General features: G+C 42.6%; 1 protein-coding gene across 35 annotated transcripts in view; it reads left to right on the top strand.

Annotated features, from left to right (window-relative positions):
- Positions 1 to 2,497: 2,497 nt before the first annotated feature.
- NACA (nascent polypeptide associated complex subunit alpha) overlaps positions 2,498 to 21,766 on the top strand; it is a 52,350-nt gene continuing 33,081 nt past the window's right edge. For 2 of the 35 annotated variants that reach the window (XM_086959782.1, XM_086959911.1), the window contains exons 1-13: positions 2,498 to 2,634; positions 5,540 to 5,611; positions 10,779 to 11,174; positions 11,800 to 11,862; positions 12,441 to 12,524; positions 13,018 to 13,140; positions 13,854 to 13,937; positions 14,432 to 14,554; positions 15,306 to 15,389; positions 15,896 to 16,018; positions 16,727 to 16,810; positions 17,311 to 17,433; positions 20,287 to 20,394. In XM_086959782.1, coding sequence (XP_086815908.1) covers positions 5,542 to 5,611; positions 10,779 to 11,174; positions 11,800 to 11,862; positions 12,441 to 12,524; positions 13,018 to 13,140; positions 13,854 to 13,937; positions 14,432 to 14,554; positions 15,306 to 15,389; positions 15,896 to 16,018; positions 16,727 to 16,810; positions 17,311 to 17,433; positions 20,287 to 20,394 — 1,465 coding nt within the window. In that variant the 5' untranslated portion in view covers positions 2,498 to 2,634; positions 5,540 to 5,541. Of the gene's footprint in view, positions 2,744 to 5,539; positions 5,612 to 10,778; positions 11,175 to 11,799; positions 11,863 to 12,440; positions 12,525 to 13,017; positions 13,141 to 13,853; positions 13,938 to 14,431; positions 14,555 to 15,305; positions 15,390 to 15,895; positions 16,019 to 16,726; positions 16,811 to 17,310; positions 17,434 to 20,286; positions 20,395 to 21,766 lie in introns of all 35 variants that reach the window. The other 33 variants (XM_086959789.1, XM_086959785.1, XM_086959797.1 and 30 more) reach the window with 33 other exon arrangements.

Here is a 21,766-nt window from a genome sequence, read left to right on the forward strand (position 1 = left end):
AGTGCAAAAACATGGAAGAATATGTACAATATATACAAGAATACTAACAATTAAGGAAAACATTCAGAATTTCAGAGACACCAACTACTATGCTTCAAACAAATTACATAACACAATAGTTGCAATATATACAGTTTTTTTTTACAGTTTATTCGTGAAGAAAGCCAGTCCTTTAACTAGAAAACCAGAAAACAGGCGGATCAGGAATGGATTTGCCTGCCTGTCTCACAACACCTGTGAGTAGAGCTTTATAGAATTGACAGAAAGGGCCCGCATGAGTGGTCTGAATTAGTCCCTAACTGCACCCTTTGTTCTTGACACAGGCTGGGAGTCAACGCGTTTCAAACCTTGATGAGTCTAGGTTCTCCTCAGGACGGGGACTGGGTGAAAGTGTGCCTAAAAGGAAAATTGCGAGAGTTGTCAGAAACTGTGTATATAGTGCTTTTAAAGAAATTACTCTCTGTTTCTCTACCCATAAGTAAAAAGATTTACCTTCTCAGCCGACACAGGAATTGCGTGGGGAGAAGTAGATATAGCCTCAGGTAAGTGTTCTGCAAAAGCAAGGGTGAAGGCAATCAGTACTGATGGTGTATAAGGTCGAGGCTGGCACAGGAGGGGGATAGCATAGAGTGAGCCAAATACCTGTATACGGTATCAAAGATGCCAGGATCCGAAGCGCCCAGGGCGAGGTGTGTAGTTCATAGAAGACTCACATAGTCGTTTTCTCTAATTGCAGAAGGCTGGGAGGCAAAGCAAACAAATGATGTATACCGCTTTGCACGATGGAGGCAGTGTGACAAATACGTATATCAAAAGCAGGACATCTCCTACCTGCACCGAAACTGTGCTCGTGTGGAGACTGCCAGGCCGCAGAGAATTCCGGGCGGCGGGGTGGGAATCAAGCTGCCGCGAACACCTGTGAAAAAGCGGAAACCGACAGGTAATGGTTTAAAGCGCATTTCCCATATTGCACCGGGGAATTAAAACAGCCTGGGAGCTACTTACTTAAAGCCTTCGGGAAACTGAGTCTGGAGTTGTTCGTGACTGGGAATCAATTCGCCGAGTGAACATCACCCTCGTAAAGAAGGGAGTTACTGCACAGATGTGTTTTTATCTACTGTTTATAGGGAGCGTTGTTATCTGTTTCGCTCTCGCTCCTCCTGTCTGTTTGTCTACCTCTTTATGTCTGTCTGCCCGCCTCTCACTGCGCATCGGAGTGCCTACCACTCAGGGCCACGCGCACCTCTCTTTTTGGCAAATAACGCTTGTGCGCCGGGGTTAAACTTGGCAAACTCTAATTACTATACATAATGTTAAAAACCCTCCCATGCCACGCAAGAGAGTAAATTATTAAATAGGCTTCTATTTAATTGCGAGAAAGAATTGTTGTAGTCCAATCAACTGACAAGTTATAAGAGAGCAGAAGGGAAAGGAGGGCGCTGTACATATAACGTTGACAGGAAGAGGGAAGATAAATAGAATAAAGTGTGTGTGAGAGACAGGGAGTACGAGAAAGAGAGAAACAGGAAGGGAAGAATGGAGACATTGAAAGGAGTGGTCAAGAGAAGAGAAAGAAAAAACTGGAGGTTAGAGAGTGGGACAGCGCGAGGATGCAAAAACTGATGAGAAGAAAACGAGAGACGAGCCACTGGTAAGCGAAGAGAGCGAGGGCGCATGTGTGAGAGTATGAGAGAGAAGTGCTTAAACACCAGGGATGATAGACCCTGGGGGTGAGTGCGATAAATTAATTTTTTTTAAAAATAAACGCAAGTTGTGCGAGGAAGAGGAGAGAGGAAGAGGGAGGGAGGGGGTTGGGGCCGGTTGTCGCAACCCTAAAAGGATGTTCTGGCATTGCGCAGAGGGGGGCGGGGAGCGGCTTCCTTTGAAGTCTGAAGGGGGGCGGGGAGCGGCAGCCTTTGAAGTCTGATGCCGAGGCACAGACAAATGGTGGTGTGTGATGTGTGATGTGTGATGTGGCTGGCAATGATGTGCTTGCGCCTTGCTCACATGAACTGTTTGCGATCCGCAGCTAGGTAGACTTTTCAGACGGTTTACTATAATCTCGTTTTACAATCCCTACGGCATAGAATAGGCGAGACCTAAAAACGACTCGTTGGGAAAATGAGCCTGTGAAAAAAGATGTTGTATATATGATAATTTACGTTAAACCCTTCCACTTAAAACTACATGGCAGCACGGATGACTGAAAACGTAGACTTAAAATATGTAGTAGCAAATAGCTATACATTAAAACTGATATGTCAAGTAACTTTAAAGTGAATTCCTCTGCTCATCTTCCAAACCGTTTACGTCCATGTCGGCTTTGCTTGACGTCTGATGAGTAAATTAGCGCTTTCGTCCTTAATTACTCTTTTACACACGCCTAAACCGGTGGAATGCACGACCCTTCCAAGATGTCCGCTAGTAGTAGTTTCACGTGCGTCGGTTCACTTGTCCGCCCGTCAATCAGCACGTAGGTTGTCCCTTTTCTATTACCATAGGTAGCTCCTGCTTCCTAGAAGCTGTCAGGCGGTGACCTGGAAGTAGAATCTTCCTGCCTGTTTCCATTTCCTGGCAGCAGTAGAGCGCAGGCTCCTCTTTCTTCAGCCATCTTGGATCTGAGGTCCTCACACAGTAAGTGTCTCTTGTCACCATCTGTGCCCATCTGCTCACCAGCTGCGTCTGCAGCTTACCTGTGGGGTACCTAGTGGCAGTCCGAGCCGTGGGGACCAGGTGGAGGCCGGTATGGAGCACGTCAGTGGCTCTTACGGGGTAGAAAGTCTTGCTGGAAGGTGGCAGAGGGAGAGGGGCTGCGGGAGATGGGGACCCGGTGAACTGCGAACCACAAGTGCTGTCGAGGTTTGGCTTCGTTTGCAGGGGCGGGGGGCACGTGGAGCGGTTAAACTTTGGCGAAGGCGCTGTTTTTTTCCTTTCTGGTGGAACTTGGACCAGTCCTTATAGATTTGGAGTACTTGATTCTTGGGGTGGGATTTCTCACGATCTGGATTCTGTGGTACTGACCCAGTGGTGAGGCGATCTTGTGAACACTTGCCTATTTTTCTGTTAGAAGTTTAATTGCTATAGTGTCTTCCGGAGAGATGGCAGTGTTCTATATAGGTGTCTTGCCGAGCATTTTGGGTGTTATGTTGTAGTTTTAATTTAGGTTATCGAGTTTGTGTGGTTGATGCTGACGCATAGGGTGTGGTGTGCTTGGCTTGTCACCAATGGGAGTGGTGTGTGTATAAGTGTTGTGTCACTGTCTCTTAATATATTGATAGAAGTGATGGTGTAAGCCGAATGTCTCAATGCTGTGGGTTAGACGCCTGCTTTGGCAGAGACTTTTTTTATATTTACATCTTTGCTCTGGTGTTGTCTTGGTAAGGGGGCGAGCTCTTCATGCTACTCCGTTACTAGTGGTTGTGTGCCAGAGTGTTGTGTAGCACAAAGCCTGGTGCTTAATCTGTGTCGTTGTATATTTGGGGGGGGGGGGGGGGGTGCGGGTGTTTGATTTTTAGTGAGGGTCTTTGTGTAGTGGTGGTTCTGAGGTTTTTGGAGAAAGTCTTGACAGTGCTATTAAGCGGACAGTGGGGTCTTTGGGAGAATCGTACCGGTAGTATACTTATAGAAGGAAGATATGTAACATGTTTTTCTTGTACAGGCTATAAGACTCATTTCGCATGAAAAAATGGTACCCAAACAAAAGTTTATCTAGTTTTGTAGTTAGACAACTGGTATCATGTAATTAAAGATGAGCCTTATTGGTTAGAGACTCTAATGCTCGGTATAAGGTAACCCTAGTTTCTCAAGGATCATTTCACTTGACTGGACCCAGATCGCTCCAAACTCCAACATTCAGTTTACCTGAGAAATTCAGGAGTTCAAGAAGACTAGTCAATCCAAGGTATGACATACTGTATTTACACTTTATTGTTTGGAACTCGCTTGTCTGGTAGTAATTGGTCACATGCAATGCTGTGTGATTAGTTTGCGTCTGAGGTGCAGGTTGTCCTGAAAGCTAGTTGGCACAGGAATTTGAGTAGCTGAAAATGTACAGACCAGCCTGTTCACTCCCAAGCTATTTTTCCAAACCATATCACAGCTGATGCTTTATTCATTGATTGGTCCATAGAGGCAAGGTTTGGTTAGGCATTAGTTAGGGGCAACCTTCACTTAACCCTTGTGGGCAGGCTTGAAGCACGGTTTGAGACGTCCACACAACAGTGCATGTTTTTGTGCTTATATTAGACGTATGCCTCCGTGTTCTTGATCCCTGACACTAAGGGGCTTACTTGCAAGCCCCTTGCGCTACCGATGCGTCACTTTTTCCCATTTAAAAGTGACTCGCCGGCGGCGCAAGTGGCATGTAAATAAGCCCCTAAATCCATATCCTAAATGGTCTTAAATGGCAGGAAGTCCATGGCTTGTCACTGTTCGCTATACAAGAAAACATTTTCTTTTGTAAAAAGTTTGCAGCGCATTGGATTGACAGTTTTAGTTGGCTTTTATTAATACTGTGTGTAAGCCTAGTTGATTTTGTCAGGCCAAAATGTTTTTTTGATTTAACAAAAAAATTAGATGTGTATGGGGATGTCTTTTGTCCTTGCAGCTCATGGTGAGGTGTACATGGGCCAACTCGGGGGCCTGTACTTGTGTTAGCAGTGCACTTTTATGATGAACAGTGCAGTGCGCTTCTGGACCTGGGAAGTAGTTGGATTGTAGTGCACTTCAAAACTCGTATTTCTAATTTTTACGTAGAACTGTATCGGCTCACTCATTGTAATGAATGGTTCATTCGATTATACTTCAGACGGCCACCCTTCGGAAAGTTATTATTCATGCTTCTACCAATGGCTCATTGTTTAGATATCAGTTACTTTAAGTAAGGAAATTTGGGTCATGAATATTGCATTTTTTGGTATGCAAACATATCTTTGCTTTGACAGTTGCAGCCTAGAACCAGACTCTACTAGTCTTGATTTCAGAATACCTACTTTTAATGGCAACCTATTTTGTTCTGGCGAAAGTGAGCGATTACCTAACCAATAAAACTATAATTAAATAAGAATTCCACTAGCGGAAAGGTCACGGACTCATTTCATTATATGAGGCCCTGAAACACCTAATTTCATATAGCGGGAAGTCCTTGAATTTAGCACTTTTTGTTTGTCCGTTTGTGAATCCTGATTTACTGAGCATATGACATGCGAGGAACAGTGCTAAAATATGACTATTTGCTATCACTATTTGCTGGCTGTCCGCCTTCTGTTAATCATTTTGGAGATATCTTCTTTTTAAATTATCAGCCAACCCTCTCGGTTTTGTCAGTGGGTTCTTTTCTGTGGAAACAATCCATGATCTACATTTTGGATGCTTTACAATGTTGTCGTCTTTTCTGTGCCCCCTTTACTACCCTCCTTGTGTTGCAGAGAGATTCTGCATTGTATGCTTTTTTGTTATATTGATTCAACCTTGGATAAACGTACACTTGGAAGGGAATCATATTTGACTAATAACCGAGGCCTGTTTTTTCTGTTCTCAGAAATGCCTGGTGAAGCCACGGAAACCGTACCTGCCACGGAGCAGGAACTGCATCAGCCGCAGGTTGAGACAGGTACACGTGCTATTGTTGTTTCTTCAGGATCTTTTGTGAATCTTCGTTTCCAGAGCATGTGTTGTGGAGCGCTTTGCTGGATTCAAATCTTTCCATTTTTAGGGCGCAGGCTTGCCGTCTGGTAGAGACATAGTGCATGTTGGCAGCTGAACACTTTGGGCCTTATTTACAAGGAACTGACGCATCTGCATACATGTGTAAGTTTCCTTGCGCCAGAGCCAAATGAAATGACGCAACTCCAGCACTGCGCCACAACAGATAGGTGAGTCCCTTTCAAAAAGCCCATTCCTTATGCCTGGTCTTAGCAGCCGTGGGGATTTTGACTCGGTGAAGGCGTAGTGACGCAGTGAAAAGTTAATTTCACAGCGTCAGTTCTGTATGGCTTTTTGCCTAGGAACGCTCACCCTGCATACATTAAACCTGAAGCAGGTATAATGTAGCGTAGGGCATTACAACATGACTTGGGTCCCTAGATGCGTCACATTGTGGATGGGCTAAAACGTGGCACATTGTTTACGCGTCCATTGCAACATTAAAAGTGTCGCAAGGGGCTTGTAAATCTGACGCTTTGTTTGATAGCATTACAAATGATAAACAAAATGAAGTTGTACGCCAAAATGATCGCAGCCTTAACATATCCTTTTTTACAGACCCCATTAGCTGCTGTCTACGATCTCTTGTCTCTAATACATTAAATGTATACATATAGTGCATGATTTTCCTTGCTTTCATGTTGGTGTTCCCTCCAGGAAGCTATTCCATTGCTTCCCCCTGCTCGTCCCTTTTCTTATCTCTTTTAATTTTAATGTACCCAAGCCTGTAATTCTGTTGTCTCGGGCGTTAGTGATGTCCATCCTTCATTAAACCTTGTCTGTGCAGTATGCTTTTGTGGTCAGGAGAGCTTTGGATTGGACGTTTGGTGATTGGACAGCTTGCCCTGGATGGCAACTGTAGCCATTAAGTTTGAAATGGTATTGATGTCTGATTTAGTTCGGAAACAGGCATTCCAAATCACTCGCACATCGTAAATCAACCTTGGAAGAATTCTCGCCAAGGACTAATGGTATATATGCCTTTGAATGTGGCTTTAAAAGTAACCAGTTAACTAACCCCAATGAGTGACAAATATGATTATCAAAATGGGCTGTAAAAATGATTTGATGCTGGCGTGTCAGCTGCGAGTGGTCCTTTGCCAATTTAAGCCTGTAACTTTTATTTGGCGTCAGTCTGCCTTCAGCGTTACTTACGGCCAAATTCATCAATGTGAAGTTTTGCGAGCCTGAAATAGCGATTCATACGGAATCGCTATTCCAGACTCGCAAAACGGGATTCTTGTAGGATTCGCAATATTTTTTGCGAGTCCTACTGATTCCTTATTTGCGATTAGCTAATTGCTAATCGCAAATAAGGAATAACTCCCCATTCATTCCTATGGGCCTAAAGGCCCATAAGAATGCATAGGGAGTCATTCCTTGTTTGCGATTAGCAATTAGCTAATCGCAAATGAGATTGCGATTTCAAGGGTGCAGGGGTGTCCAAAGGACACCCTGTAACACCCCTGAAATGTTAAATTGCACAGATGTTAAACACACACATGTCCAAAGGACATGTGTGTGTGTGTGTGTAACATGCAACTTAGAAAAATGCTTTTAAAAGCATTTTTCTAAGTTTTCGCTATTTACCACGAGGTTTGACCTCGCGGTAAATAGCGGCCCAAAATTGCAAAATCGCAATTTTTAAATGCTTCAAGAATAGCATTTAAGGAATCTCTAATAGAGATTCCTTAATTGCTATTCCTCGCAAATTTGCGAGTTCTTAAATAGAGACTTTTGCTTTTGGGATGATGAATCACAAAAGCAAAAATTGCACTTGCAAAGGGCCAGATTCTCAGAATCTGGCCCTTTGCGAGCGCAATTATGCTTGATGAATCGGGCTGTATGATACTAGCAACCTTGTTTTTTTTTTTTTTTTTTTTTGCGAAGCTTCACTTTTATCTGTTTTACTACTTTTAGTTCAATGAAGTGTTAATGTGCTTGTTTGGTTAATATCAGTTTGGCACATGCCTCTGAAATCTGTGTGGTTTGTAACATATGAGTGTTATGTGGAAACGCGCAAGCGCTTAACGAATTCTTGGTTCACATGGCTAATCTGTCTTCTTTATTAACATTGTATTTTTCTTTCAAAGTTGGTAGGAGTTGACTTGGCCATATAGAAAGAAAAGTAGCCTATCCGTATAACATTTATTTTTAGACTAAGTACATTTCATGTTGCTTTCCCAACCAGTTTGTGATCGATTTCTCGTGGTTTAACCAGTGCAAATCTTTGGTAATATTTTGATGCTCTCTTTCAAGTCCTATCTGCAAAAGGGACGTACTGGCGCGTTTATTTTTACACTGTGGGTAATTATTGCAATTTCTGACTTTGTGTAGGATGTGATTTTTCTACGTGTCTTAAGCCCGTTTGCGCCCTTTCATAGGTTTTTAGTTTTGAGGTTTAAAAAAAATGTTGGGTTTGATGGCGACGTGTGCTTTGTAAGTAGAACTGAGGTTGGTATTTTTGGAGATTCCATGGAGCAGTTGTCATGATTATGTTGCAGTAATTTGTCAACCAGCACCAGGGGAAGGTAGACACGCCGTAGCTGAAGTGACAGTAGCAGTTGCATATTCCCAAGCATTTGCAATGGAGAACTCAGTGGTGGCAGACGCAGCTTCCCAGTGTGAGGTTGGGCCTTTTTATGACCGTGTTGAACCTTTAGGTATGCCAACTGATTATGGTGAGAAGAGTGTGAATATGCTTGTGTGCATCTTTGTGGAAACAGCTTTCTGTATACTTGTCGCATCCTCTGCCTCTTAGTCACATGGTCCACCTCGCCAGTTTCCTGCTTACCCTTTCTTGGAAATGGGCAGCGTTTCTACAAGCTTGGCACTTTATCTAAATAATTTCTGTTTTGCAATTTTCTTTATAGCGTGCCGGCATTCCTACCTGTCAATTAGCTTGACTTGTGAACAGCGTGTCAGAAATTGCCATTGTTACATTTTTACAAACTGCAAGTTCTTTTGCTAGCTTTGGTACATGGCTGGCTTGTTATACTTAATGTTAAAGACTGAATTTGAGAAATAATTTTTTGCTCAGCATCGCTGTAACTGGAGGCATATACTAATATATTTGTAACCTAGTCTACATTGTTGGGACAAGACAGCATGTTTTTAGATCTTTGTGGTACCAGATCATTTGTGACAGCTGATAATTGCCCTTTCCTCCCTTTCCAGCTATTGAATCCAGACCATGCCGATTCCCAAATGTGGTGACTTGCATTTAAGGCGAATGGTGTGACCATCAATTTAGCACTTAAATTCTCATTCATACAATTTATTTCTGTAGTTTAACTACTCTGCATGGTTACCACGTCCAGATTATCAAGCTCATGGAAGAATCGCTGTTCAAGTATATAACAAGTTAAACTTTCTTATATGTGGCAGTGACCTCTGCTTATATACAAGTGCCTCCACTGGTTGCCTTTGAAAGCGAGGCTTAAGTATTTTGTGGTCTTGGCCTAAAAATCGTATATGCTTGTGACACTTCTCACTACAGCTCAGAAAAGATTGACACTTTGCTACTGTTTCAGTTTCAAGTTGTTAGTTGTTTTGACTTCTGAGATCTGTATTTTGTCTTTCATTCACATACAAAGGAACACAAATATATTCTTTTGTAGATGCAGCTCAGACCTCTTGGCATTTATCCTTGGAAGCAGTGGACTTTGCACGTCTCTGAAGGTGCTTGTTGAGAACCCAACTGAATTGATAGTCAATGCGGTGTATTTTGAACACAGATACACATTTAGTTTTTTTAAAGAAATATGCACAGAGCATTAGAACAGGATACAACATCAATAATTGCTATCACATGACGTTTGCTATATAAAGTAACCGCTAAAATGCAAAGTCATGGCAGAAGGTCACTTGTTTCTGAAGTAAGTTCAGTCTGCAAGATGGAGGTTGAAAAAAGCACATTTAGGGGTTTCTGGGGTGTTTTAAACATTGTTGATATATTCTAACCCGCTTTTGCTGTCTCCAGTACAAACTTCAGTACAATTTAAAAAGCACCGCGTCTTCCTCTTGCGTTGATAGCTGTAAGGCAGTGTTAAGCAGAGCAGAGGTCCTGGTCTGTGGCGACTAGCTGCCATGTTTCCCAAAGGGCTGCAATTTGGAGAGTTGGGTAATAGTGCTACTGTCTGGTGGGTGCGGTCTTGGACCTCTGTAAAGCTATAGTGCGGGTCAGCACACAGTGAACAATAGAAGTGCACACTCTGCTTGGACAGTCAAGTGACCTGTGCAAATCCTCCTTTGTTCCTGGGTGTCTGGTTTTGTCACTTGTTAAACGGTGACAGCACTACCTCAACTTAAAAAAAAAAAAATCTAAAATTATTTTCATTTAGGCACTTGCAGTACTTCTCTTAGTTGTGGGATGCATTGTGAAACATCCCTGTATGTTTTTATTTTTTAAGAAATTATGGGTTTTGTGTTGTAATAAGTCTATGACGTGGCTTTGTGTTCTGCTTGCCTTTCTACTTTACTTCTGCACAACTGTACTAATGTAATTGAATTTAGCTTCTTGTGGTTACCAAGCAGCAGTATAGTTCATAGTGAAAACTTTGCAAGGCACATAGAATTCTGGGTTATAAGAAATTTCGGTATGTGACAGAACAGACTGCTTAGTTGTGCATGAAGCAACATATATTTGAGTCCCAGCAGGCTGATGAAGCTGTTGATTCTTCCTAATACAAATAAGCTTGTCCTAAACTGACAATAGTTTTTGAGAGGGAATTGACATTTTTTTGTCCACTTTCTGTTCCATTACATGTTTACTGCAATAACGCATTTGGGAACGGTTTAATAAACTAGTGCACATGGGCTACAAAATCTAATGGAATGCAGATTTAGCAATATTCCACCGGCAGCTCTGTGAACGGTGTACCTATTTTGAATAGCCTAAAAAGGCCATACTTGCTCCATGCCAGCAACCGTGGGTGATAAAATGGTTACAGCCCCAGGCGCTTGGCATTCATGGTCGGTGTCTATTAATTCTGTCCCTGCACTGGTGTTTCACAAGTGCCCATCTGTGTGTGTCCAGTTGTTTCACAGGATGTCTTACTTTACTTTTCCTTCAGCATCTGCGACCGCTTCCTCACCAGCTGAGTTGCCTGCTGCGGAGCTCTCTGTTGCGGCACCTGTGGTGCCTGTGGCTGCCGCAGCGTCTCCGCTGTCTCCTGCAGCACTTGATGTGCCTGTGGCACCTGCTGCACCTGCACTCCAGGCTCCTGAACTTTCTGCTGCAGCTCCTGAACTTCCTGCTGCAGCTTCCGAACTTCCTGCTGCAACTGCTGATGTTTCTAAACTCCCAATTTCTGCTCCCTTGGCATCTGCAAACTCTGACTCTGCACCCGAACCCTCTGCTTCTATGCAGCCTGACTCTGCAACCGCTACTTCTTCTGATCCTGCAGCAGCCGCACTATCTTTTGCAGAATCTGCAGCCCCTGTGTCAGCTTCTCCAGTGAAAGTTCCAGGTACCTTCCTCGCACTAACCCTACTCTTGCAATTGTGCGTGGCACCACTTACGGAATTTAAAAAAACTGATTCGTGGTCATGGGTCCCTTCTTGACAGCATGTGGTCTTTTCACTGGTAAGCTTTGGGGAGCCAAGAAGGATTTCCTCCTGATTGGTTAAATCAGGTTTTTTCCTTGGGGTTAATAACTTTTATGGAACTTGGGGTGCATGCGTGGAAATCTTTTTAATAATACTAAACGTGTCCCCTGTTTGTTGAAACGGTTCTGTGGCTTCTACTACGTAGTTTGGTTGTGGTTTTTCCATTCTTCTGTCGCGTTTCGTGTGGTTTTTCTGGCTTTTGATATTACAGCAATGAGGTTAGACCTCTTGATTTGGGTCGTAAGCACAGATGGCTTTCTGTTGCACTGCACTCGTAGGACTTGTATGTTTTTTTTTTTTAGAATCCCTCTCAGTAGATTACAGGCCTCAAACTTGTTTCCAGCCTCTTTTTATGTAACTGGGTTCACTTTCATAATATTCCCCTTTTTACCCAAGCTGTTTGAGCACAGTAGAGCAAAGGAATTGTTAACCTGACCACTGTCTCTGTTCAAACTTGCGTGTAACTACCTCGTGCTCTTTCCATAGTGACTGTTCCAGCTGATGCCTCGGTAGCTCCTGATTTGACAGACTCTGCTCCTCCGGCCACAGGTATCCTAAATGTGAACAAGTATTTCCTTCACACACCCTTACCCCTTGTTGGTGTAACAAACTTATGGTGTATTGCCTTTCCCTTTTGCTGTTTAAAGGGAAATCCTTTAAAAGCATTTGTTTTTTACTCTTCTTTTGCTTGTTTGCACAGTGGTGCTTGGGGCATTAAGGAACAGACTCCATCTTGTTCTCAATAAGCCACAAGGTTTGTTTAAAGGAAAACGCCATTCTTGGTAGTGGTAAAAAAAAAAAAATTGGGGCCGCGGGGAAGCATACTAGTAGTGGACTTATCTTCTGAACGGACCGACCTGGTGTACGTGTTCGGAGCTTTGTCTTTAACACACACTCTGAACACCTTCCGGTTGGTTCTATTGGATGGCATTTGCACGCCTTCAGTGCATTCACAGCAAATGTTCACCTGCATTGCAACTTCTTCGGTCTGCATTGTAGCGACTTCGTGGGAGTTGGATTGCACATAGGCCTACTCACTGAGGAGGTTGTCCAACTCTTTAAAAAGCTCGTTATTGCTATAACTACTTCTTCATTACTTCCGCTTGCTTTTTCTTTTGTCCCTGCAGTACCTTCCCCTCCTGCTGGTGCTCCCGCAGCACCCCCTGCCCCTGATGTTGCAGCACCTGCACCTGTTCCTGCAGTATCTTCAGGTATCCTGTCTGACTAACATCCTCCTCACCCTGGTGTTGCTTTATTGGGGTTGTGTGCGGTGTTCCTAATGGAATTTAATAGCTTGTTTATACATGGCAGATTTTGTCCATGATCACAAGGTCTTTTGCACCAGAAATCCGTATATGACCTAGCCAAAGTTAATGTGCTGTTTTAACCTGCATGGTCACTTGAGGTTTTCAATATTTAATATAACCTGGGAGAAGGTTTTTTCATGGCGTGCGGCATGTACACGATTATTAATCACACACCATACTTTCTCTTCCATTTGAAGCTGTTGCTTATCTCTAGATTCCCCTTATTGAAAAGGGGTACCCAAGTGAGAGGCAATGTTTACATCACATAGCTAACCTTTCTGTAATGCCTTGCTCATTCAGTGCTCTACATATACTTGGTAGATGCACATACTCACTTGGCGGGTTTCTTTACTCTTATCTCTTCGTTTCGGTAAATGATTTTCTTCCTTGGCTCCAGCACCTCCTTCCCTACCTGCTAGTGCTCCTGTAGCAGCTTCAGTCCCTGCCTCTCCACCAGCAGCCGCAACTTTTGCTGCTGTGGCGGCAGCGCCAGCAAAAACTTCTCCAGCTAAATCTACAGGTATTTAGTTTGCACTAAGTTACTTTGATGCCAGTTGATTTGTATTTCTCCTTAATATGTTCTTACATGATCCCTTATGTTAACCAAAGATGTTGTTCACTGCAGTGAGTGAACACATGCATGAAAGGACTTTTCTGCTCTATGCCTTTGGTTCTAGCTCCCTGGTGTTAATAGATATTTTTAGATACCATAAGTCTGATTATAGGGACTCTTGCATGTTCATTCAACATGCACACGAGTTTCCTATTGAATCCAGGAATATTTGAATGTATTAGGTGTCCATGCACCAACTTAGGCTGTACTTATTGTTTTTTAACGGCATGGAGATCTTGACCTCGAGAAGCAATTTTATTGACAGACTGTTTGTACGTTTTGTTATTAAATCCTACTGAGATTTCGAAAAATAACTCTCCTTCATGCACTGTTAAAGGACTACTTTCTTTTGGGTATGTTCGTAGCTTTTCCCAGGACCTCTCTCTATTTAACACTACACTTTGTACACACCTTCCTGTTGGTTCTATTGGATGGCATTTGTACGCCTTAAGTTCATCCACAGTAAATGTTTGCCAGCATTGCGACTTCAGTCTGCATTGTAGCGACTTTGTGGGTGTTATATTGCACATGGGCCTACTCACTGAGGAGGTTGTCCATCTCTTCCAAAAGCTCATTACTGCTTCTTCATTACTTCCACTTGCTTTTTTTTGTCCCTGCAGTACCTTCCCCTCCTGCTGGTGCTCCTGCAGCACCCCCCGTCCCTGATGTTGCAGCACCTGAATCTGTTCCTGCCGTATCTTCAGGTATCCTGTCTGACTAACATCCTCCTCACCCTGGTGTTGCTTTTTTGGGGTTGTGTGCGGTGCTCCTAATGGAATTATGCAGCTGGTTTTATATATGGCACATTTTGTCCATGATCACAAGGTCTTTTGCACTAGCATTCAGTATATGAACTAGCCAAAGTTAATATGCTGTTTTAACCTGCATGGTCACTTGAGGTTTTCGATATTTAATATAACCTGGGAGAAGGTTTTTTCATGGCGATCAGCATGTACACGATTATTAATCACACACCATACTTTCTCTTCCATTTGAAGCTGTTGCTTATTTCTAGGTTCCCCTTATTGAAAAGGGGTACCCAAGTGAGAGGCAATGTTTACATCACATAGCTAACCTTTCTGTAATGCCTTGCTCATTCAGTGCTCTACATATACTTGGTAGATGCACATACTCACTTGGCGGGTTTCTTTACTCTTATCTCTTCGTTTCGGTAAATGATTTTCTTCCTTGGCTCCAGCACCTCCTTCCCTACCTGCTAGTGCTCCTGTAGCAGCTTCAGTCCCTGCCTCTCCACCAGCAGCCGCAACTTTTGCTGCAGTGGCGGCAGCGCCAGCTAAAACTTCTCCGGCTAAACCCACAGGTATTTCGTTAGCACCAACTTACTTTGATGCCATGTGATTTGTATTTCTCCTTAATATGTTCTTACATGATCCCTTACGCTAACCAACGATGCTTTACACTGCAGTGAGTGAACACATGCATGAAAGGACTTTTCTGCTTTATGCCTTTGGTTCTAGCTCCCTGGTGTTCATTGATATTTTTGTTTACATTAAGTCTGATCACAGGGCCTCTTGCATGTTCATTCAACATGCACACTCGTTTCCTACTGACGTTAATATGAATCCAGACATATTTGAATGTATTAGGTGTTCATGCACCAACTTGGGCTGAATTTAATTTTTTTTAACGTTATGGAGATCTTGAGCTCGAGAAACAATTTCATTGACGGTGTTTACGTTTTGTTTCTTATTAAATCCTACGGAGATTTCGCAAATAACACTCCTTCATGCAACTGTTAAAGGACTACATTTTTGTTTTTGTTTTTTTTTGGTATATCAGTAGCTTTTTCCAGGACCTCCCTGTCTTTAACACTACACTCTGTACGCACCTTCCTGTTGGTTCTATTGGATGGCATTTGCACGCCATCAGTGCATCCACAGCAAATATTCACAATTATTGCCACCTCTTCGGTCTGCATTGAAGCGACTTTGTGGATGTTGGATTGCACATGGACTTACTCACTGAGGATATTGTCCAACTCTTCCAAAAGATCATTATTGCTAGAACTGCTTCTTCATTACTTCCGCTTGCTTTTTCTTTTGTCCCTGCAGTACCTTTCCCTCCTGCTGGGTCTCCTGTAGCACCCCCTGCCCCTGATGTTGTAGCACCTGCACCTGTTCCTGCAGTATCTTCAGGTATCCTGTCTGACTAACATCCTCCTCACCCTGGTGTTGCTTTTTTGGGGTTGTGTGCGGTGTTCCTAATGGAATTAAGTAGCTTGTTTATACATGGCAGATTTTGTCCATGATCACAAGGTCTTTTGCACCAGAAATCAGTATATGAACTAGCCAGAGTTAATATGCTGTTTTAACCTGCATGGTCACTTTAGGTTTTCAATATTTAATGTAACCTGGGAGAAGGTTTTTTTTTTTTCATGGTGTGCGGCATGGTATGTACATTGTTCTTGATCACACACACCACACTTTCTTTTCCATTTGAAGCTGTTGCTTATCTCTAGATTCCCCTTATTGAAAAGGGGTACCCAAGTGAGAGGCAATGTTTACATCACATAGCTAACCTTTCTGTAATGCCTTGCTCATTCAGTGCTCTACATATAGTTGGTAGATGCACATACTCACTTGGCGGGTTAATTTACTCTTATCTCTTCGTTTCGGTAAATGATTTTCTTCCTTGGCTCCAGCACCTCCTTCCCTACCTGCTAGTGCTCCTGTAGCAGCTTCAGTCCCTGCCTCTCCACCAGCAGCCGCAACTTTTGCTGCAGTGGCGGCAGCGCCAGCTAAAACTTCTCCGGCTAAATCCACAGGTATTTCGTTAGCACCAACTTACTTTGATGCCAAGTGATTTGTATTTCTCCTTAATATGTTCTTACATGATCCCTTACGCTAACCAACGATGCTTTACACTGCAGTGAGTGAACACATGCATGAAAGGACTTTTCTGCTTTATGCCTTTGGTTCTAGCTCCCTGGTGTTCATTGATATTTTTGTTTGCATTAAGTCTGATCACAGGGCCTCTTGCATGTTCATTCAACATGCACACTCTTTTTCCTACTGACGTTAATATGAATCCAGACATATTTGAATGTATTAGGTGTTTATGCACCAACTTGGGCTGAATTTAATTTGTAACGTTATGGAGATCTTGAGAAGCAATTTCATTGACAGTGTTTACATTTTGTTTCTTATTAAATCCTACGGAGATTTCGAAAATGAACACTCCTTCATGCTACTGTTAAAGGACTACATTTTTTGTTTGTTTTTTTGGTATGTCAGTAGCTTTTTTCAGGACCTTCCTGTTGGTTCTATTGGATGGCATTTGCATGCCATCAGTGCATCCACAGCAAATGTTCACCATTATTGCCACCTCTTTGGTCTGCATTGAAGCGACTTTGTGGATGTTGGATTGCATATGGACTTACTCACTGAGGATATTGTCCAACTCTTCCAAAAGATCATTAATGCTAGAACTGCTTCTTCATTACTTCCGCTTGCTTTTTCTTTTGTCCCTGCAGTACCTTCCCCTCCTGCTGGGTCTCCTGTAGCAACCCCTGTCCCTGATGTTTCAGCATCTGAACCTGTTCCTGCAGTATCTTCAGGTATCCTGTCTGACTAACATCCTCCTCACCCTGGTGTTGCTTTTTTGGGGTTGTGTGCGGTGCTCCTAATGGAATTAAGTAGCTTGTTTATACATGGCAGATTTTGTCCATGATCACAAGGTCTTTTGCACCAGAAATCAGTATATGAACTAGCCAGAGTTAATATGCTGTTTTAACCTGCATGGTCACTTCAGGTTTTCAATATTTAAAATAACCTGGGAGAAGGTTTTTTTTTCATGGCGTGCGGCATGGTATGTACACTGTTATTGATCACACACCACACTTTCTTTTCCGTTTGAAGCTCTTGCTTATCTCTAGATTCCCTATATTGAAAAGGGTTTCCAAGTGAGAGGCAATGTTTACATCACATAGCTAACCTTCCTGTAATGCCTTGCTCATTCAGTGCTCTACATCTACTTGGTAGATGCACATACTCACTTGGCGAGTTTCTTTACTCTTATCTCTTTGTTTTGGTAAATGATTTTCTTCCTTGGCTCCAGCACCTCCTTCCCTACCTGCTAGTGCTCCTGTAGCAGCTTCAGTCCCTGCCTCTAAACCAGCAGCCGCAACTTTTGCTGCAGTGGCGGCAGCGCCAGCTAAAACTTCTCCGGCTAAATCTACAGGTATTTAGTTTGTACTAACTTCCTTTGATGCCAACTGATTTGAATTTCTCCCTAATATGTTCTTACATGATCCCTTATGTTAACCAAGGATGTTTTACACTGCAGTGAGTGAACACATGCATGAAAGGACTTTTCATGCATGTTTTATGCTTTATGTCTTTGGTTCTAGCTCCCTGGTGTTTATTGATATTTTTGTTTGCCATAAGTCTGATCACAGAGCCTCTTGCATGCTCATTCAACATGCAAACTAGTTTCCTATTGACGTTACTATGAATCCAGACATACTTGAATGTATTAGGTGTTTATGCACCAACTGAGGCTGAACTTAAATTTTTAACGTTGGTATGGAGATCTTGAGAAGCAATTTCATTGACATACTTTGTCTACTTTTTGTTTCTTATTAAAAACTACGGGGATTTGGAAAATGAACTCCTTCTTATAACTCTGATAATAGACTTCTTATTTTATTTTCGTATGTCAGAATAGCTTCTTTAGAAGCCAGTTTCATGACCTCCCTGATGAAGTGTGTTCTCTAAGGGGATAAATTGTTATGGATACCAGCAACTCCTTACTCGGAGTTGTTTGACTGTCTTGCACAGTGACGCCCATTCGTGCGTCTGGAGATCATTCTCATCTTTCAGACAGTCAGGAAGTTGCCTATCGTTAGTGGAGGAAGAACTTGCATGCACATGAACTTTGAACTCATAATCTGGACATGAACGCCATTAAATTCCCTCTACAGGCTCAAAGAAACACATCTATTCCAAAACTTTGCACATGCCTGCTCGGGCACCACACAATTGGGCAGACTGGGTGGCATACAATTGGCCATTCATCTATTCAATCTGTGAAATGCGCTCCTTCGCAGGAACTGCTTTCCTGGTGCCAAGATGTGTAATAATTGAGAGAACCCCTTTGTGCTTAAGGTCTGCATTGCACCTACTGTGATCAAAGCTTGATGTATGATGCTTCGAGGGACACCAGGCCATGCAAGCATAGATGCAGTGGCTTATTATCTTTGGTTTAGTGACTGGTAATATGGCACACTGTGCTTTAGACCGTCATTAAATACCGGTACGGGGCAACAAAGTGAGCAAGAGTAAGTTGGAAGAATTATAACCATACATTGGTGTTCAGTTGGTGCTCCATTTAAAATAATGAAACAAATTGTCAAAATATTAGACACCCTCCTTGCGACGTAAGTCCTTTTTTTTTTTTTTCATTCGTGATTTTGGGGGGATGGATAGTCCTTGATTTCAAGTAACATTCGGTTTTTAAAGAAATTTTTCCCACAGTGGGAGATAGCCTGTAAAATCTCCTCATGCGAATAAGTTTAGATGTTTGGTCAGCCTGCTTAAATTGGTTTGGCTATATTAACTATGCCTGCTCAGCTAATGCAGGGGGAAAGCTCTGTGTAAATGCATTCCACGTTAAACTGTACAAAGCAGCACCTTTATTAAAATAAAATGTACATGCAAAATAGGTCTAGGTATTTAAAGAACCTTGCAGTCGGTTCTGTGCATGTGCACATATTTGCACTGGGAGGATCATACACTGTTCTTAATGTGAGTTTGTACTCCAGAGCTGAAAAATGAGGGATTCTTCATTGTCGCAGATAACTTCCTCATGCTCTGGTTGTTGATGCTGGTGCTTCTGCAGCACCAGAATTACTAGACACTAAATCCAGTTGCAGAGATTGTAGCCATGTGACTACCTTGTATCGTCACAGCTCTTGGTTTGTCTGATTAACTTCATTGAATTGTGTTGAGTATTGAGTGGTGAAATAGCAAAACGTGCTATGGTTAATAAAAACTAAATGTGAAACTGCACACCCCCTCCCAAAACACAGAAAACTGTTCAGTGGTTTCTATAAGGTAGGAGTATATTCCTGCCCCAACCTCTATCTACCCTTTTGATTCGTGCCAGAACTGTCATATAAAATATTGCTGCAGGGGTTACAAAAACGGTACTTGATTGTTCAAGATGACGTGCATTGCTATGTTTACTTCACATTTTTGAGAATCGTACTAAGAATTAGCTAGAATGATATTTCTCAAAAAGGGTTTGCCTGGCAGTTGACTTCATCTTATTTACCATTCTGGAAACTGCTCAAAGTCCTCTGCGGGGGATTGAGGGAAGGATGTTAATGATAAGGAGGCTTGAAAATATCAATCCCCTGGATTGCTGCAACCACTACCTGTTTACCCATTGAGGTTAAGAACCGAAGAGGACAACCAGGTTCCTAATGCAGATGGGGCCTACTCCCTGTTTGCCATACCCCATGGCTGAGCAGGAATTGTCCAGAGTGGCTCGACCATGGTTTTCATGTGATTTCCACTGTTGGATGTTCATGCTGATGGTGTTAAAAACAAACACCAGGGGAACCGGTACTTGGTTGATGGGTTTGAAGTATCTGGGTAGGGGAATTGTAGTTGTGTAGCAGTAGATACTTGCTGTGACGTTTTCTTTCAACATGCTCGTCGTTGGTGGCAAGCTTGTCCAGTTTTTGCAGATTTTGTGTAGCTGAGAGGTGCTTTTTTTGTGGGTGGAATGGGGTGAGGAGTAGAGTTTTCTGGCGAAACTCAACATTGGCAGTTTGTGTGCATCAGTGATATTGCGAAGCTAGCAATGGTTGCCTTTCTACTTTAGGAGGTGGGAGTTGTCTGGAGTGCTGTGGCAAAACTCAGACCTTGGGTCGGCCTCTTCACTGTCTGGGAATAAGCCAGAGCTGTCCACCAGTTGAGACATGAGTTAGCTCTTGAAATTTTATTTTTTTATTTCCTTAACGTTGATACTTTGATTTTGAAAGACTGCATCTTAATCTCGCTCTTGCTCTTCCTTCATCGCCTGCAGTTTCTTCCCCACCTGCTAGTGCTCCTGCAGTCCCTTCTGCTGCAGCACCTGCTTCTACTCCTGCAAAACCTGCCAGCCCCATCTCTGCTGCTCCAGCTTCATCTTCAGGTATCTTGTGTGCGCTATTGCCTCCTCCACCCCCATAGCATGGCTTGAGCAGTGTTCAATTGTGCGCTACTTGTAATGGAATACAGTGGTGGGTGTTATTGTGTTTCCTTTTGACTGAGTTTTTGCGTTCAAGGTTTTTCTAGTGCAAACTGCAGTCCTAGCGCTATTTTTTAGACTCTGGCCACTATGTGCCAAACTACATTGCCACCGACTTGCATTTTGCACCGTTTCTGGTAATACTGGATGCCAGAAAAGCAATTGCTGTTTGACTGAATGCTTGTGATTTTTCATTGCTAGGGCATATGGAATTTCTGGTGAAACATGTCTGCAAACTGAAGGAGAGCGACCATCTAAAGTGTGCAGATTGCTACTTGATGGTCCTTTAGTTTCATATTTCGTGCTGGATACGTAAAAGCAGTTTTTTATGCTTTTGTGGGATGCATTGTTAACCATTACCATATCTGTCGTTAGCTTCTCTTAATTTTTCCTTTCTTCTCATGTCTCATTCAACCATCCCCAAGTGTCACCTACTTAATTTTTCAGTTTTTCGTACCTGGCTCATGTCTGTCCTTGTATCGGGGTTTTTTCTTGGTTTGTGTATTCTTGTGTTTGGCGTCGCATCTGGTGACCATTTGCATATCATGCTTGGTGATGGGTCTTGATGGTGCTGGAAGTAGCTCACTTAGTGGCTTTTGTTCTGCGAAGGAAAATGTAACTCTTTGAAATTTCTGCACAGTGCCTTACTATTTGTAACCATTGTATTTAGTTCTATCAGTGGTGGTTGCCCACAACAGGCGGGTGTCGAACCTCAGAAGTTAGATCTAAAGTTGTTGGTTGGAGGGACTTTGTAGATGCCATCGATGCCAGTACAGTAGTAACTTGTGGAAGAGTTTTACTTGTACCATAAGGATGGAATTGTCCAATAAGAAGTGTTCCCAAAGCATGCCTTTATTTTTGAGATTGTGCCACTCTTTACAATTGTCTTTTGGGTGGGTGCACTTCTGAATCGCTGAGGTGCATGTTGTTGTAGACACTCGTTCAGTTTCATTGTGACTTTTTCTGGTTCTTTCTCTCAAATATTTGCTCTTTTATTTCAGGCCAAAAGTGTCAGTTGTGTGTGTGCAATTTTATGTCAAAGTGGGTGTATTCTTATTTGTCTAGTGTTAGGCCACCCCCGCTTATTTTGTGTTTGTCTTCTGAAATTTGATTCTCTAGCCATATGCGTAGGCTTGTTAAATTCTCACTTGGTTGTGAGAATACAAATCTAGGTAGATGTTTGTTAAAACGAAGTAATAGCGTAGACCTCTCTTGTAGAAGGTATAAGTAGATTTATTCACGTAGTAATCAGCAGGTATACAGTTACAAGAAGATC

This window comes from Lissotriton vulgaris, chromosome 1_1 (genome assembly GCF_964263255.1).
Source record: "Lissotriton vulgaris chromosome 1_1, aLisVul1.2, whole genome shotgun sequence".
NCBI lineage: Eukaryota > Metazoa > Chordata > Amphibia > Caudata > Salamandridae > Lissotriton > Lissotriton vulgaris.